The sequence below is a fragment of the Heteronotia binoei genome, chromosome 5, assembly GCF_032191835.1.
Source record: "Heteronotia binoei isolate CCM8104 ecotype False Entrance Well chromosome 5, APGP_CSIRO_Hbin_v1, whole genome shotgun sequence".
Classification (NCBI taxonomy): Eukaryota; Metazoa; Chordata; class Lepidosauria; order Squamata; family Gekkonidae; genus Heteronotia; species Heteronotia binoei.
Window position 1 is genome coordinate 2,462,648 of NC_083227.1, and position 18,103 is coordinate 2,480,750.

The 18,103-nt window shown below is 48.9% G+C and overlaps 1 protein-coding gene across 1 annotated transcript; it reads right to left on the reverse strand.

Annotated features, from left to right (window-relative positions):
* Positions 1-100: 100 nt before the first annotated feature.
* On the reverse strand, positions 101-16,093 carry LOC132572115 (zinc finger protein 883-like). Its single transcript, XM_060238917.1, has 6 exons — positions 16,003-16,093; positions 13,197-13,311; positions 8,869-8,933; positions 8,519-8,645; positions 8,116-8,220; positions 101-1,912 (listed from the first exon to the last, which is right to left on the reverse strand). Exons 2-6 carry the CDS (start codon positions 13,309-13,311, stop codon positions 255-257), a joined length of 2,070 nt encoding a protein of 689 aa, XP_060094900.1. The 5' UTR covers positions 16,003-16,093; the 3' UTR covers positions 101-254.
* Positions 16,094-18,103: the final 2,010 nt, after the last annotated feature.

Sequence of the window (18,103 nt, forward strand, 5' to 3'; positions counted from 1 at the left end):
GAGGGCTTCTATCTGAGGATTCTTCCGGGATCTATCTGAGGGCTTCAGACACAGCTAAAGATTTCTGATTAGATTAAAGATTTTTGCAAAGTTTATATTATTTCGCTGCTTTATGTAGTTTCTGGTTGTCTTTTACTTGTGAAATAAGAAAATAACTCTTTTCCCGGCCTAAGGGATTACATGGCTCTTCCTTATGTCAGTTGGTAGATGTTGTCAAAATGTCCAACTTAAATCTCTTTCCGCACTCTAAGGATTCAAAGGGTTTCTCTCCCTGTATGAGTTCTTTGATGTTCTTGAAGATGGCAACTCTGACTGAATCTCTTTCCACAATATGAGCATTCAAATGGTTTCTCTCCCGTGTGGATTCTCTGGTGCTTCCGAAGATAACCACTCCAACTGAATCTCTTTCCACACACTGTGCATTCAAAAGGTTTCTCCCCTGTGTGGGTTCTTCGATGGTCCTGAAGATGGGCACTCTTACCAAATGTCTTTCCACACTCTGAACATCCAAAAGGTTTCTCCCCAGTGTGGGTTCTCTGATGTTCTTGAAGATGGGCATTCCGACCGAATCTCTTTCCACACTCTAAACATTCAAAAGGTTTCTCCCCTGTGTGGGTTCTTTGATGCTGTTGAAGATTGCTATTCCGACTGAATCTCTGTCCGCACTCTGAACATTCAAAAGGTTTCTCCCCTGTGTGGGTTTTTTGATGATACTGAAGACTGGCACTACGACTGAATCTCTCTCCACATTCTGAGCATTCAAAAGGCTTCTCCCCTGTGTGGGTTCTCTGATGCTCTTGAAGACGACCACTCTGACTGAATTTCTGTCCACACTTTAAACATTCAAAAGGCTTCTCCCCTGTGTGGGTTGTTTGGTGCTTTAGAAGACTGCAACTGTCACGGAATCTTTTTCCACAATCTGAGCATTCAAATGGTTTCTCCTCTGTGTGGGTTCTTTGATGCTGTTGAAGATTGCTGCTCCGACTGAATCTCTTTCCACACTCTGAACATTCAAAAGGTTTCTCCCCTGTGTGGGTTTTTTGATGATACCGAAGATTGGCACCATGACTGAATCTCTTTCCGCACTCTGAACATTCAAAAGGCTTCTCCCCTGTGTGAATTCTTTGATGCTTTTTAAGATGGGCACTCCGACTGAATCTCTGTCCACAGATTGAACATTCAAAAGGCTTCTCCCCTGTGTGGGTTGTTTGGTGCTTTCGAAGACTGGAACTGACACTGAATCTTTTTCCACACTCTGCGCATTCAAATGGTTTCTCCCCTGTATGGGTTCTTTGATGCTGTTGAAGACTGCCACTCTGACTGAATCGCTTTCCGCACTCTGAGCATTCATACGGTTTCTCCCCTGTGTGGACTCTTTGATGTCGTTGAAGATGGCCACTCTGACTAAATCTCTTTCCACACTCTGAGCATTCAAAAGGTTTCTCCCCTGTGTGGGTCCTTCGGTGCTTTTGAAGACTGGAAATAATAGTGAATTTCTTCCGTCCTTCTGTGCCTTCAAAATGCTTCTGTGCTGCGTGTATTTTTTGGTGTAGAAGCAACTGTGGTCTGTATCTGAAATACTTTCCGCAATAACTGCATTTCCATGCGTTCATTATACTGTGCTTTGGAAAACATACATTACCCTTTCTCCAATTGGAGAACGTCATTCCAGTCTTGGAGCAGATGAATAAGTTCACTTCGGAGGGAGTCCATTGGTTATGGCTATGGTCTGGGATTTCATGGAAGCCCGCTTCTTGGTAAGGAATGGGCTTCACCATCCTCTTCACTCCACAGTTTCCTTCCTGCTTCTCTGGTCCATCTCTATTCTCAAAGTTTCCTTCAGTCTTTTCATTCATGGCTTTTCCCTGAGAGAATCCCTGAAATTTCCCAACTGACTCCTCGCCATCTCCTGCTGGAATAAAGAAGGAAGTAAAATCACCTCTCAGACAAGAAGACATCAGAAGCTCATGATTAATTATTGTGCATATTGTTTCCTGAGCTACTGGTTACAACCCTTTTCCTAGCCTGCCCTCCTGTGGAGCTTCTCCTGTATTCTGACTATCCATCTCCTCTCCAAAACTCCCAAAATGTACTTTAAGGGAAAAGGTAGCAAGGATCTTTCCCTAGAACAGTGGTGGCAAACCTATGGCACATGTGCCAGAGGGGGCACTCAGAGCCCTCTCTGTGAGCACATGAGCTCCGACCCCCACCCCGTGCACGAGGCTTGGCTCCCCCCCCATGGTCCCCCTGCCCCCACCTTCCCTCCCTCCCTGGAGCTGCAATGTGGCCGCGTTCTGTGACCCCCCTCCTCAGAGGTGCGCTGAGCCGCACTGTGCCAAAGCTGGACCCTACCGTCTTTGATGCTGCTGGGACACCTCCTAACTCGTTGAAGCCTGCGTGGGAGAAGGCTTCTCCCCACTCCTTCTAGAACCGGAAGTGAGGGAGAGCGAAGCCTTCTCCTGTGGGGGCTTCAAAGAGCTAGAAGGTGCACCGGCCGCATCGATAGGGTCCAGCTTTGGCACAGCGCGGCTCGGCACACCTCTGAGAAGGAGGAGAAGTAGAAGAACTGCAGAGCTGTACCCCCCCCCCACCCTTCTCCCTGAATCAGACTCAGAGCGGCTCACAATCTCCTATATCTTCTCCCCCCACAACAGACACCCTATGAGGTGGATGGGGCTGAGAGGGCTCTCACAGCAGCTGCCCTTTCAAGGACAACTCCTGTGAAACCTATGGCTGACCCAAGGCCATTCCAGCAAATGCAAATGGAGGAGTGGGGAATCAAACCCGGTTCTCCCAGATAAGAGTCCGCACACTTCATTACAACACCAAACTGGCTCTCAAACTGGAGAGGGGCCACAGAGCGCGGCTGCATTGCAGCTCCGGGGAGGGAGGGAAGTTGGGGGGCGGCTGCAGTGGGGGTTGTGAGGGAGCAAGTGTGCAATCTGGGTTGCAGTTTGGGCACTTGGTCTCTAAAAGATTCGGTATCACTGCCCTAGAATCACAGAATTATAGAGTGGGAAGAGACCTCCAAGATCATCTAGTCCAGCCTCCTCCACAATGCAGGAAATTCACAAATGCCTCCCCTCCGCACAGCCCCAGTGACCCCTGCTCCATTCCCAGAAGGTGGCAAAAACAAAAACCCTCCAGGATCCGTGGCCACACTGGCCTGGGGAAAAATTGTTTCCTGACCGCAAAGCAGTGATTGGCATTTCCCTGGACAAGTAAGAAAGCGCCATGAGAGCTAAGAACTGATGCAGCCCTTCCCACCCTCCTTCTCAAGATCTGCCTCTGTTCACAGAATCAGTTTTGTTGGCAGATGGCCATCTAGCCTCTGTTTGAAAACCTCCAAAGAAGGAGAGCCCACCACGTCTCAAGGAAGCCTGTTCCACTGAGGAAACACTCTAACTATCAGGAAGTTCTTCCTCAGGTTTAGCTCAAAACCCTTTGGATTTAATTTCAACCCGTTGGCTCTGGTCTGACCTTCTGGAGCAACAGAAAACATCTCCGCACCCTCCTCTACATGATAGCCCTTCAAGAACTTGAAGATGGTGATCATATCATCTCTCAGTCGTGTCCTTTTAGAAGCTAAACATACCGAGCACCTTCAGCTTTTCCTCACAGGACTTGTGTAAGGAAGAGATCAGCTTAGAGCCAGCTGATAAGTTAAAGCAAGCTACTGACCTAAGTTTTATCAGGGACTGTCCCATTTTTTGTTTGCCAGTGGGTCAGCTTTGCCTCCTCCAACCCAGCTGTTAATTTGGATGAATCAGCAGCTCTGGCAAACTAAAAATCGGACAGTCCCTGGCAAATCTTAGGCCAGTAACTTGCTTTAATTTATCAGCTGGCTCTAAGCTGATCTTTTTCTTGCAGCTTGGTCTCCAGACCTCTCACCATCTTTGTTATCCTCCTCTGGGCATGTTATAGCTTCTCTAGATCCCTTGAAGAGAGAGGGAGGGAGGGAGGCAGAAGAGAAAAGTGGTAAGATAAAGAAAGGAAACACAGAACATGAAGGGATATTCTCCTCTGAGGGAAAATGTAGCAGATTTTATTTATTAGTCTTCACCAAAATGAGTTAGAATATAAGGAAGAACACTGAAGGAATTAAAGGATGTATATATTAAGATAGTTAAAAGGTACTATAAAGTATGTTCGTTGGGTTGCAATTGTTTTGAATTACTGGCTTTATTAATTTTATGTACTTGTTCTACATTGCCTAGAGCCTGGCATTGGCTGGGATGAGGCGGATTCACTAATAATAATAATAGTTATGAGGAAAAATATGTAAGAAAAATCTAGAGTTTAAGAATTAGATAAAGGCAAGGCTTGACCTAAGCCGTTCTCCCTGTAGAGGCAGGAAAAGAACTGAAAGGAGAGTCATTCCGAAGGCACCAACAGAAAGTAGGGGAAAAAAATATTTCCTGCCTTCTTGAAGGATGGATGGGAATCACCCACAGAGGGAGAACAGACTGCACCATCCTCTGTATGACAGCCCTTCAGGAAGCTGAAGAGGGTGATAATGTCACCTCTCAGTCATCTCCTCTCCAGGCTAAATATTCCCAGCTCCTTCAATGTTTCCTCATAGGACTTGGTCTCCATACCCCTCGCCATCTTTGTTGCCCTCTTGTGGGCACGTTCCAGCTTGTCTAGATCCTTCTTAAATTGTGGTACCCTAAACGGAACACAATACTATAGGTGAGGTCTAGATCACCACTTTGCATGATCTGGATGCTATAATTCTGTTGTTACAGCCAAAAATCGCATTTACCTTTTTAGCTACTGCATCACATTGCTGACTTGTGTTCAGTGTCTGCTCTGAAAAGACCGTTAGATCCTTTTTGCACATGCTGCTTTTGAGACAAGGCTCCCGCATTCTATACTTATGCATTTCATTTTTACCACCTATATGGAGAACTTTACATTTATCCTCATTAAAATGCATTTTAATCATTTTAGCCCAGTTTTTAACCTGTCAAGATTATCTTGTATCTTGACTCTGTCTTCTATTTTATTTGTTAACCCTCCCAAGTTCGTATCATCTGCAAATTTAACAAGCAGTTCAGTTTTGGGCACCACATTTTAAGAAGGATATAGACAAACTGGAACGGGTCCAGAGGAGGGCGACAAAGATGGTGAGGGGTCTGGAGACCGAGTCCTATGAGGAAAGGTTGAAGAGCTGGGAATGTTTAGTCTGGAGAGGAGGCGGTTGAGAGGTGATAGAATCGCCATCTTCAAGGACTTGAAGGGCTGTCATCTAGAGGATGGTGTGGAATTGTTTTCTGTGGCCCCAGAAGGTAGAACCAGAACCAATGGGTTGAAACTAAATCAAAAGAGTTTCTGGCTCAACATTAGGAAGAACTTCCTGACCGTTAGAGCGGTTCCTCAGTGGAACAGGCTTCCTCGGGAGGTAGTGGGCTCTCCTTCCTTGGAGGTTTTTAAACAGGGGCTAGATGGCCATCCGACAGCCATGAAGATTCTGTGAATTTAGGGGGAGGTATTTGTGAGTATCAGAAAAACGTCTATTTCTGTTTCATTGACTATGCTAAAGCCTTTGATTGTGTGGATTACAACAAGTCCTTAAAGAGATGGGAGTACCAGACCACCTCACATGTCTCCTGAGAAACCTGTATAAGGGTCAAGAAGCAACTGTCAGAACAGTTATGGAACAACTGATTGGTTTAGAGTAGCAAAAGGAGTTCGACAAGGATGTATACTGTCACCCTGCTTATTTAATTTATATGCAGAGTACATCATGTGGAATGCTGGCCTGGATGAAGCACAAACTGGAATTAAGATTGCTGGGAAAAACATCAACAACCTCAGATATGCAGATGACACCACTTTAATGGCAGAAAGTGAGGACGACCTAAAGAACCTCTTGTTGAGGGTGAAAGAGGAGAGCACAAAAGGAGGCTTGAAACTCAACATCAAAAAAACTAAGATCATGGCATCCGGCCCCATCACACCTTGGCAAATAGAAGGGGAAGACATGGAAGTAGTGACAGAAGCCATGAAATTAAAAGACGTTTTCTCCTTGGGAGGACAGCTATGACGAACCTGGGCAGTATAATAAAAAGTAGAGACATCACCCTGCCAACAAAAGTCCGTGTAGTCAAAGTGATGGTATTCCCAGTAGTAATATATGGCTGTGATAGCTGGACCATAAGGAAGGCCGAGCGCAGAAGAATAGATGCTTTTGAGCTGTGGTGCTGGAGAAGACCCTTGAGAGTCCCTTGGACTGCAAGGAGATCCAATCAGTCAGTCCTAAGGGAAATCAACCCTGACTGTTCCCTGGAAGGTCAGATGCTGAAGCTCAAATACTTTGGTCACCCAATGAGAAGGGAGCCCTCCCTGGAGAAGACCCTGATGCTGGGAAAGACAGAAGGCCAAAGAAGAACGGGACGGCAAAAGAGGAGATGGCTGGACAGCATTACTTATGCAACAAACACGGATTTGAGCAGACTTCAGAGGATGGTGGAAGACAGGAGGGCCTGGCGTGACTTTGTCCATAGGGTCACAAAGAGTCGGACTCGACTGTGCGACTGAATAACAACAACAAAAATTTGTGAGTTTCCTCCATTGTGCAGGGGGTTGGACTAGATGACCCTGGAGGTCCCTTCCAACTCTATGATTCTATACTACTCCATTCCAATCAATGATAAACACTGTCAGGTTCCCTGACAATCGGATTCCAGAGTCAGGAGTTTTTTAACTCATATTCAGTCACTTATAGCCATTCTGCAGTGTTGCATAATCATGTATATTCATTCTTTCTTTTGGCAAATGTATATCCATTTACAAACGTGTATCTGACAGTATTAGCTCCGGCATTCTGCCTGCTAGTGACTTTTCACAAGATGCGCAGAAGAGAGACGTTAGCCATGGATCTGTTCTCTGGTAACCGTGGTAACATCTGGCTCTGACCAGATAGCCTTAAACAGCCATGGAAGACTTCTCATGTTGTACACCACGTCTGGGAATCTTACCGGACAAAAGAAGATGAAGAAGAAGATATTGGATTTATATCCCACCCTCCACTCCGAAGAGTCTCAGAGCGGCTCACAATCTCCTTTACCTTCCTTTCCCACAACAGACACCCTGTGAGGTGGGTGGGGCTGGAGAGGGCTCTCACAGCAGCTGCCCTTTCAAGGACAACCTCTGCCAGAGCTCTGGCTGACCCAAGGCCATGCTAGCAGGTGCAAGTGGAGGAGTGGGGAATCAAACCTGGTTCTCCCAGATAAGAGTCCGCACACTAAACCACTACACCAAACTTGCTCTCCACAAAGGGGCTGGCTTTAGCTTGTGTGCCTTTTCTGCCTGGAATATTATTGGTTTTGTTTTACCAAGAAGGTCATTGCTCTGTATTGATCTCCAAAAAAATCTGGCCATTTCTATATGCACTTAGTTAACTGGGATCTGTAACTGGCAAAACCTCACAAAGATATTAAACAAAACAGGTCCCAGGACAGATCCTTGCGGTATCCCACTTGTCTCTCCAAAAGGATGAGGAACCGTTCATAAGCACGCTTTGGGTCCTCCGTACTCCCAATTTTCCTTGCCATGCAGGTCTTTTGAAGGCGAATCACCGAAAGCGGTCGTAATTTCTAGTCCTGTGACTGTACAGAGAGTTTCCTTACAGATGTGACGAGAGAGAAGAGGAGCTGGTCTTCAGGCTCTGATCCCATCTGCCCCCTAGGCTAGAGAGAGAAGTCAGTACCTCTCCGAGGGAGCCCCGCAGTTCCAAGGGAACCTCCGTGGTTTTAGGAAGGGATGCGAGTTGTTGGGCAGGGGAGGGGAGGCCTGGAGACATGTGAATGACCATAGTAGAAAAAGCTTGATGGGCGTCTGACTCATCCAGCAAAGCTGTCCTTAAGTAAATAGCTCACCTTTCCCTAGAATATCCAGTATTTAAGGGCAATTCACCTGCTAAGGGACTAAAAGAGCCTCAACTGAGGTCAGTCCCAGGAAAAATTCCTAAGATCTCAGTCCCCAAACAGCCTCTGTTTCTCCCGAAGGCTTTGTAATTCTACCCACCCAACAGCTCCTTAGAAGTGAAGCTGAAATCTACCGTGGCTGTTCTTCTCCCATCCCCTTGACATAACGAGGCAGCACACTCACCGGCAGCCAGCTCCCTCGGGAAGGGAATATTGGGTTGAGATCTTCTTGAGAGACTCTCCAGCCCTTCGTCTGTCTCCACTGCAGCCTCTTGAACATCCCTGCTTTCTTTGGGAGGGAGAGAGAGAAGAGGAGGAGGAAGAGTGACAGGAGGCCTTTGTCTGTCTCCATCTCGGGCCCTGACTCCCACCCGGCCTTGCCTGCTCGCCACAACACTGGCTGCAGGGGCCGCTGGGCCAGCCCAGTATGTTGGCTACTTTCACTGCCTCTTCAGCTCCTGGAGTCCTCCAGAAGGGCTGAGTACAAGACCGAGCCTCACAGGGACATTCTGCGCGTCAATATTTTGATTCACGCCTCAATGCAAGGGCAGCAATTTACCCCTTTGGCACCCATGAAAGATCCTTACCCAGAGAGGCCACGTTCCCATAGTCCTCCAGCATTATGTCCCTGTACAGAGTTCTTTGGTCCGGCTCCAGCAGAACCCTTTCTGTCTCAGTAAATGAGACAGCCACCTCCTCCAAGGAAAAGGGACCCTGAAAGGAAAAGAATATTCCTTCATCAGAGACTGTCCCAGTCAAGACTGTACTCTGGACAGGGGCATTCTGGGGTGGTGCAGGATGGAGAGCTTGCCAGGGGGGTAAAGGGAGCGGCCTTCAGAGCCCCTCTCGCTCAGACACATGAGCAGCAACTGCAGGAGCAAAAGCCCCCCTGAGGAAGAGGGGGGAACTCAGGCGGTCCCCCGCTCATCTCCCCTACCTGGACTGCAGGGGCAGCGGCCGTTTCCACTCCTCCACAAAGACTCAGCACCGTCTCTTCACTGCCTGTGAGGGAGAGAATTTTGGAAGAAAGGGTGTCAGCCTAGACTTTATGTTTGCTTGTTTGAAACCTGATTCATGCAATGTGAAACCTTGCCATGTGCACTGAAATTCTGAGTAAACTCAGTGTGTGTGTGGGGGGGGGGGGGGTGGAGGAGCCTCAGTTTCCCATGAGGCTGGGAGGGGGGGGGAGTTGTAAACACTGTCAGCACATTTCCAACTTCCGTGACATTTGAAACTTATCCTGTGAACTCCAGAGCTCAAAACTTTGACAGCATCTTGGCTTGATCAGACAAAAGGCCCAAGAACGCCATTCTCTGGGTGCCTGGGCCCTCCAATGTGCCCTTGAATCCACGTTTGGGGGGGGGGGGAGAAATAAATGAGGTCTAAGATACATCACAATCAGAACTGTCCAAAAATCCAGATGTGCCATTAGCAGGTCTAAAAAACCAAGGGTAACATCACGTGGTTTCCAGAGTCTGTTGATCTTCTGATGTCACATCTAGATATTCAGTGGGGTGAGACATCACACCCACCCATTGCCCCACCTCCAAAGCTTCTTTTTCGAGCTGCCTTGAGTATGTTATGTGAGATAGGAATACTTTAATTAAGAAGAAGAAGATATTGGATTTATATCCCGCCCTCCACTCCGAAGAGTCTCAGAGCGGCTCACAATCTCCTTTACCTTCCTCCCCCACAACAGACACCCTGTGAGGTAGATGAAGGACCTGAAGGACCGTCTTTCCCCGCACGTTCCCCAGAGAGTACTGAGGTCGGGAACACAAAATCTCCTTACTATCCCTGGGCCGAAGGAAGCCCGGTTGAAGTCCACCAGAGAAAGGGCTTTCTCTGTTATGGCCCCTACATGGTGGAATCAGCTGCCGGAAGAGGTGAGGGCCCTGCGGGACCTTGTTCAGTTCCGCAGGGCCTGTAAGACGACCCTCTTCCGGCTAGCCTATACTTAGCTTGAGAATTTTACTGTAACTTGCTGGATTCCTTTTATATATAGCTGAAATATTTATGTGTATTAATAACTAGGGTTTTATCTGTTTTATCTGTTTTAAATATGGATCCCTTTATATGTGTAATTTTGATGGATCTACTATTGGAAGCCGCCCTGAGCCACTTGTGGGAAGGGCGGGGTATAAATCTTAAATAAATAAATAAATAAAATAAAATAAAATAAATGAAGACATTGGATTTATATCCCGCCCTCCACTCTGAAGAGTCTCAGAGCGGCTCACAATCTCCTTTATCTTCCTCCCCCACAACAGACACCTTGTGAGGTGGGTGGGGCTGGAGAGGGCTCTCACAGCAGCTGCCCTTTCAAGGACAACCTCTGCCAGAGCTATGGCTCACCCAAGGCCATTCCAGCAGGTGCAAGTGGAGGAGTGGGGAATCAAACCCGGCTCTCCCAGATAAGAGTCCGCACACTTAACCACTACACCAAACTACACAGGGAATTCTCTGCCGCAGGACGTGGTGGTGGCTACACGCACAGACAGTTTCAAGAGTGGATAGGATAAATGTTCTCAGCGGAGAGGTCCACAAGCAGCTATTAGCCACAAGGTACAAACAGTGATTCTCTGTCTTCTTGGTGCTTGTGGGGTAACAGTGGGAGGGCTTCTGGAGTTCTGGTCCCTCCATTGGTTGTCCTCATATTGGTGCCTGGGTTTTGGCCATTGTGGGACACAAAGTCTTGGATTGGAGAGGGAGGTAGAATTTCTTTTGGTCCTCTTTATGAAATTAGCCACAAGAGCTCCAAGCTATCCAGCACTATCCAGCTTAGACTGAGAGTCTAGGACAGTAGAAGCTAGGTGAAAGTTAAGGGCTATCTAAGGGCAAACTTAGCCTTATATGGTATGAGCAGGAACCGGATGGAGAAAAGATAACTGGCCATCTGAAGGTGCAGCTCTGGAATGTAGATGATGGCAGCTCTGGAATGTAGATGATGCATATATATCAGATAAGATATATGTCCCCTGGGGAGGAACAATGGCTCAGTGGTAGAGCATCTGCTTGGTAAGCAGAAGGTCCCAGGTTCGATCCCCGGCATCTTCAACTTGAAAAGGGTCCAGGCAAGTAGGCATGAAAAGCCTCAGCTCGAGACCCTGGAGAGCCGCTGCCAGTCTGAGAAGACAAGACTGACTTTGATGGACCCAGGGGGGTCTGATTCAGTATAAGGCAGCTTCATATGTTCATATGATATAGATTGTGATACCAGTTTGTGGGGAAAACGCTTTATAAACCCTGGGATTTAGAGTAAGGGGGCTGCCTGCATGAGAGACAGGGGTCTCTACGCTGGTCAAACCATGAAATTAACAACCCTTGTTAATTTCAAGCCATAAATCTATCATCTTCTGTTTGAGGCCTCAAACATAGAATATAGCTCTAATATAGAATGTGATTTAGGTTTTGTATTTTAAAGTTTTATTGCTTTTCCAAAGATAGGAGAGAAAAGGGAAAGTGGGAATAGAAAATTGAGTTTTAGAAATGCAGTTATAGTCCGTTCTGCATGATAATAAAGCTTTCAAATAAAATAACATTAAGGTATTATTATTCATTTTACACCATATCTTCATATATATAGAATATTATACAGATTGTAAATTGATACTAGGATTACCTGTTTATCTGTCTATACTGAAGTACCTTTCTGCAGTTAGTATACATCTTAAGAGGTAAGATAAGAATAGAAGCTCACACCAGAATGTGTTAAGTATCTAACCATGCATATAGCTTCTCCCAGTGTTTCCTTGCATCTTCCTTAAGATTTCCCAGCCAACAACTGGGATAGATAGTCTGATTCCACCGTCTCCAAGATTTTCCCCATCAAATCTAGTCTATTGGGGATTTCCTGAAGTTTCCATTTCTGTGCCAGTAAGATTCTAGCTGCTGTATTAAAATGAGCTATTAGAATGGGATTTAGGTTTTAATAGAATTAATGTTTTAACAGGTATTATAAGATAGTGTAAGCTTAACTGCAAGAGCTGGGTAAAGTTCGTCTGAATTCTAAATGCCTAACCTTCTAACTGTATCCGGAAACTGTACTAATGTTATCTATTGTTTTGCCTTTTCGCTTATGTGTTTCCAGCCTTCTGACCAAAGTAGAAACTTAAGTGTAATAGTTTATCTGTGCCAGTTCCTGAGGTTGTTTGGGTTACTAAGGGTACAATAAGGTGTACAAAAGTAAATCCCGCCTCAGAGGGGCCATTGCCCGGATCCAAGACGGCTTCTCTAATGTTCTTTTGGGGGGGATTTTAGGGGTTCAGCCTTTTAAGATCCTCAACCCCGTTAGACTTAAGGATCACAGGCTTCCCAAGAGAGAGAGAGGACAGTTACTCTGAACAAAAGCTATGTATAAATTCTTAAAAACACACACAAGTAATACACGGTAAGCATATATTCACTATCATTAGGATATACAGAAGACCACAATACCTGATATAGTGTATGCTTTAGAAAGAACAAGATAAGATTTCTGGGATGAAAGATTAAGACCGACACAGACGGGGTATTCACCAAGCAGCCCCAAACAAAGCCAGAAACCCCATATCTATACTTTTTTCAGTCTATTTTACCCAGATATATTTTATTAGCTGAGATGTCAAAAAGATCTGGCCAGACATGGCAACTCTCGTACATCTCATTTATATATATTTGGGCTTTGTAGCCAGGCACTAAGAGGCTGGGGAATGCCCAATATGAATTCAGACAAAGGCACATCTACATGACAGATTTGTCGTTTTTATGCCTAGGCTGCCAGCATTTAGCCCCTCTAAGCCGTGGAGTCTCGTGAGCAAAAATTCTACTTCGTTAGCTACTAGCATTAGAGTTGTGAGAAAGCTATTTGGCTACTGCATTGCTCTGGGGCCGTCCTTCCCAAGCTAAGACAGAAATATGTGAATTAAAAAAGCTGTGAGCTAGCTCACGCTGACTCAGCTTAGAGGGAAAACTGGCTGGCAGAAAAAGCTTATGGGGCAAATAAACTTACAGAGATTTATCAGCTAATTCAGACTGATATACAAGAATATATAGAAAGGGACTAGGTCAGACGTGACCTAGTCTCTCTTATAATTCTGACACAGTTCTATTGAGAATGAAATTGCCCTCCACAAATACCTTCAAGTGAGTGAGTGGCCACCATTATATCCTATGGCAGTCAGTCCCAGAAGTCCACCCTGTGTGGTGCACAGAAGTATTTCCTTTTCCTCCTTTCCTGAGCCTTCTATCCAACAACTGCACAATGGGCCCACAGGGCACCCTTACCGTGTGAGAGGGCCTCTTGGGCACACTCCTGTGCCTGTGCCTTCTGCTCTTCCTCCAAAGGAGACCCTTCCTCCTCAAAGAACTCCACTTCCATCTTCACAGATGGTCCCCACATCTGGAACAGCAGGAAGAGAGACAGGGAAGAGCAGGAAGGCTGAAGAACAAGGAAGCAAATCTTGCCCCACCCCCATCCCTGCATCCATCAAAAGAGCTGCTTCAACCACAGCAGCAAGAATCAGGGGTCTGGTTGTCTAGCAACCCTGGGGAAGTGCCTGGAGGGATACATATTGGGCAGGGAGGCCTTAGGCTAAGGTGGAAGGTCACAGCTCAAATGGACTGCGTGAAGCTCCCTCACCTGTCCTGGCTGCCTCTTCTCCTCTGCCTGGCTCAGGAGGAAACCTTCGGCCAGGGCCACCGCCTGGGAACTGGTCTCCGGCCCACATCCTCTGACCCAGCCCTGCATTTCCTGGGGCAGGAGAGTCAGGAACTGCTCCAGGATCACCAGCTCCACGATCTGCTTCTTTGTGCCTCTCTGGCTCCAGCCCATGGAGCTGGCTCCAAACCTCTCGGGGCCCTTCGGCCTCCTGGTAGTGGAACTGCCTGAACCTTTGGCTGTGTACATCTGCAGTCCAAGTCTCCCGAGGCAAGACCTCTGGTTCAGCTCTTTCCCCAGATTCACCACTCCCTGCTTGGAGGGGATGGAGACCTTTGCTTGAGCCCTTGCCAATTCCAGGTCCTTCTGTGTCCTCCTCTTCCATCTCCTTCCCTTCCTCTTGGGCTCAAAAGACACCTAGTGATCCCCCCCGCCCCCTGAATCAGATGGAGCCTCGTTGCTTAGCCTGCAGACCAGGATCATAGAATCACAGAGTTGGGAGGGACCTCCAGGGTCATCTAGTCCAACCCCCTGTAAACTGAGTTGGGTAACTGCTGGGGAGACGGCAGAAAGGGGGTATTGCCCTTGCTTCATCTAGCTGCCAGCAATAGCCTGATTGTGGCATTCTGCCCCCACTGGGTATTTCCCACATAAAGGGGAGAGCAGCCACGTGGAAGGCATTGCAGGAGTCTGGATGCCACCAAGACACGGATTCAGGTGGCCACACCAGCTGCATCAAGTTAAGGGTAGAGCAAGTTGGAAGAAAGGAAGGAAGGAAGCCTTTTCTGCAACTGCCTTAACTTCCCTCTCCAGCAATTCTGGAGGGTCCAGTAAACCCTCCCCTCCCTCCCTGCTCTGCCAGGGTCAGCTGAACTCCAGGGAAAGGGGGGAGCAGCAGGCTCTTCAAGACCCCTCCCCTTCCCATCCGGCATCACTTCTGTCTTCCCCGGACTCCCTTTGGACTTGTCCAGGCCTCCCTCAGCAGGAGATCTGGAGGAGGATGAGATGCCAAGAGGGCTCTGCCTCTCCTCTGCCCACCGATGCCAGGCAAGGCCAAAACCACCCATGACGATGTGGCCTCCTCAGGGGCGAAGGTGTTAAAGACGGGGTTTGATACCCCAGGAGGCAGGTAGCACCGTGACTAGCTTGCTTTATTGTGATTACAGCACTGCAACGAGGAAAAAGACCGATGGGGTTAACTATCTACAGTTCCACTTCTGTTAAAGCTGCAGTCCTGCAGTACGAAGCTCTGCTTACACCCTGAGTTCAATCCCTGGTGGAATGTGGGTTTCCAGGTCGCCAGCTCGAGGTTGACTCAGCCTTCCATCCTTCCGAGGTCGGTCAAAAATGTCCCCAGCTTGCTGGGGGGGAAGCGGAGAGGACTGGGGAAGGCAAGGGCAAACCACCCAGTAAAAAAGTCTGCCATGAAAACGTTGTGAAAGCAATGTCACCCCAGAGTCGGAAACGACTGGTGCTTGCACAGGGGGCCTTTCGTTTCCTTTCCCTTCCCATTTAGATAGATCCAAGCGGGCATGCTCTCGTTACTCAGATCAAAGGTTTGCTCAATTTGTTAATTTTGCTGAGAACGAAACGTCTGGAAGAAAAACTTTCTCCAGTAGAACACGGCACTTGAGCCTGAAAGATTCTACAAACCCTAATGATGATGCCAGCCGTGAAAACCTGAAATCTTCGTTAATTTTGCTATTCTGTCATTGTACCATTTTACATTCTAAACCACGGCCTACCAGATAATTTCACTACACTGTCATTGGTTGTGAAATCTCTACCATGTCGCACTCTGGGCCACCGCCTACCAGCTCTGTGTGGCTCTGCTCAGCTCTGTGTGGCTTTGCTCACTGTGCGGGATTCCTCATCTGATGAAGGGTGCTTAAGAGTACACGAAAGCTCACGTTCTCAATAAAAATTGGTTGGTCTTAAAGGTGCGAATTGACCCCTGCTCATTTCCTTCCCATTGCAAAGGAGATTGAGGCTCTGATTCAGAGAGAAGGGTGGGGTATAAACCTGCAGTCTTCTTCTTCTTCTTCACTGTCTCTGTGCCCCCCAGCTCCGCTTAATAGCGCCAACGAGCCAGGCAGGAACTCCCCCCCCCCCGCCTCGTGGCCAGGAATGCCTGCCCCTCCATCACAAAAGGATTGCATTTCCACCTTGTGGCTCCCGGATCTCCAGGGGTGCTTCTCGGAGGAAGGATGGGGCCCACTCCAGCCCCCCATGCCGCATTCTGCCCCCCCTCCCAGCCAGGCCCCCCAAGGGGAGGAGGGCAGCAGCAGCAGAGAGAGCCCGGAGAAGGAGCGGCTGCATTTTAAGAAATCTCTCTTGCATTCCAAAAAGGCTCCATCTCCACTCCCCGGCAAATGCAAAAGCCCCCCCCCCCGCATCTCCCTCCTCCCCTCTGCATCTCCCCCCCACACTTACTCGCAGGGAGACCTTCCCGGTCTCCGGCTGTTGCAAAGATGCTCTCCTTCCTTCCCCTTCCAGATCTAAGTCATTTCCTGTTTCCTCTGCCAATCCCCCCCCCAAAGATTAACCCCGCCCTTTCCTGCCCCCCCCCCCCGCCTGGCCGGGCCTCTCCGCGCGCTCCCTTTAACCCTTGCGGTGCTGCAGGCGGAGAAGGGCAAAGCGCCTTTAGGGTCTCTGGGAGACCCCCTGCGCCTCTTCCTCCCCACCAGCCTCGGGGTGGGGGGGCTGCCCTGGGGAGACGCTTGCCACCTCCTGCTCGGGAGATTCCTGGAGACTATGCTTCCCCCTCCTCTTCCTTTTGAGGGAGGGACAAATGGCTGCATTCTTAGGGTGGGGTGGGGGGAGCTCTCACCAGCCCTCCCCTTCAGTGGGGCTCCCTCCCTCCCAGCCTGGAAGAAGCGCAGCCGGGTCCGGGAGCTGGGAACAGGCCCGGGAGCGGCTTCATCTCTGTCCAGCACTGCGGGGGTTAAAGGGACAAGGCCGGTTTTGCAAGGGAGGCCGCGGGGGGGGGGGAGGAAAAAGGGCTCTTTGGGGGGGGGGAGGAAGTTTCTGAAGTGCCCCCGAGAAGGAGGGAGGGAGGAAGGAAGGAAGGAAGGCGAAGCAGCCGGGGAAAGCCCCCCCCCCCTTGCACCAGCAGCCGGATCCCGGGGAGGGCTCCTTGCAAGGCAGCTCCAAGTGTGCCACTTGTCTCCTGCTTTGTTCCTTGCAAGGAAGCCCTGCGGGGCGGAGAAGCTTTGCAGTCCCGGGAAAGAGAGGGAGGTGGCTCTGGAGGGCTCTTGCTTTGGGTGGAGAGTTCGAATTCGACCATCTTCGCAGTCCCGGAGGGGAGAGGGAGAGGGAGGCGGCTCTGTGGAAGGCTCTTGCTTGGGTGGAGAGTTAGAATTCGACCCTCTATGCAGTCCCGGGGAAGAAAGAGAGAGGGAGAGAGAGGCGGCTCTCTGGAGTGCTCTTTCTTTGGGCGGAGAGTTCGAATTCGACCATTTTAAAATGCAAGAAATGGGGTTTTTTTTAAAATGTAGACAAAGGCTGTTCCTGCTAGCCCTGCCCTCCTGTTGAGAAGCGGGGGGGGGGGGGCTGTGAGCTGGAGTGGGACAAGCCTTCCTCTGGGAAGGACCCTGCAGAACAGGTATGCCTCTGGGAGCCACCAGTGTCACACAGCGGCCCAAACCCAAGTGCCTACAGGAGGTCCACCAGAGGGACCAGAACTCCAGAAGCCCCCCACTGTTGCCCCCTCAAGCACCAAGAATACAGAGCATCACTGCCCCAGACATAAGAACAGAAGAGAAGCCATGTTGGATCAGGCCAACGGCCCCTCCAGTCCAACACTCTGTGTCACAGAAGAACATAAGAGAAGCCCTGTTGGATCAGGCCAGTGGCCCATCCAGTCCAACACTCTGTGTCTCATAAGAACAGAAGAGAAGCCCTGTTGGATCAGGCCAATGGCCCCTCCAGTCCAACACTCTGTGTCTCATAAGAACAGAAGAGAAGCCCTGTTGGATCAGGCCAGTGGCCCCTCCAGTCCAACACTCTGTGTCACATAAGAACATAAGAGAAGCCCTGTTGGATCAGGCCAGTGGCCCCTCCAGTCCAACACCCTGTGTCACATAAGAACATAAGAGAAGCCCTGTTGGATCAGGCCAGTGGCCCATCCAGTCCAACACTCTGTGTCACATAAGAACATAAGAGAAGCCCTGTTGGATCAGGCCAGTGGCCCCTCCAGTCCAACACTCTGTGTCTCATAAGAACAGAAGAGAAGCCCTGTTGGATCAGGCCAGTGGCCCATCCAGTCCAACACCCTGTGTCACATAAGAACATAAGAGAAGCCCTGTTGGATCAGGCCAACGGCCCCTCCAGTCCAACACTCTGTGTCACATAAGAACATAAGAGAAGCCCTGTTGGATCAGGCCAATGGCCCCTCCAGTCCAACACTCTGTGTCACATAAGAACATAAGAGAAGCCCTGTTGGATCAGGCCAGTGGCCCATCCAGTCCAACACTCTGTGTCTCATAAGAACAGAAGAGAAGCCCTGTTGGATCAGGCCAGTGGCCCATCCAGT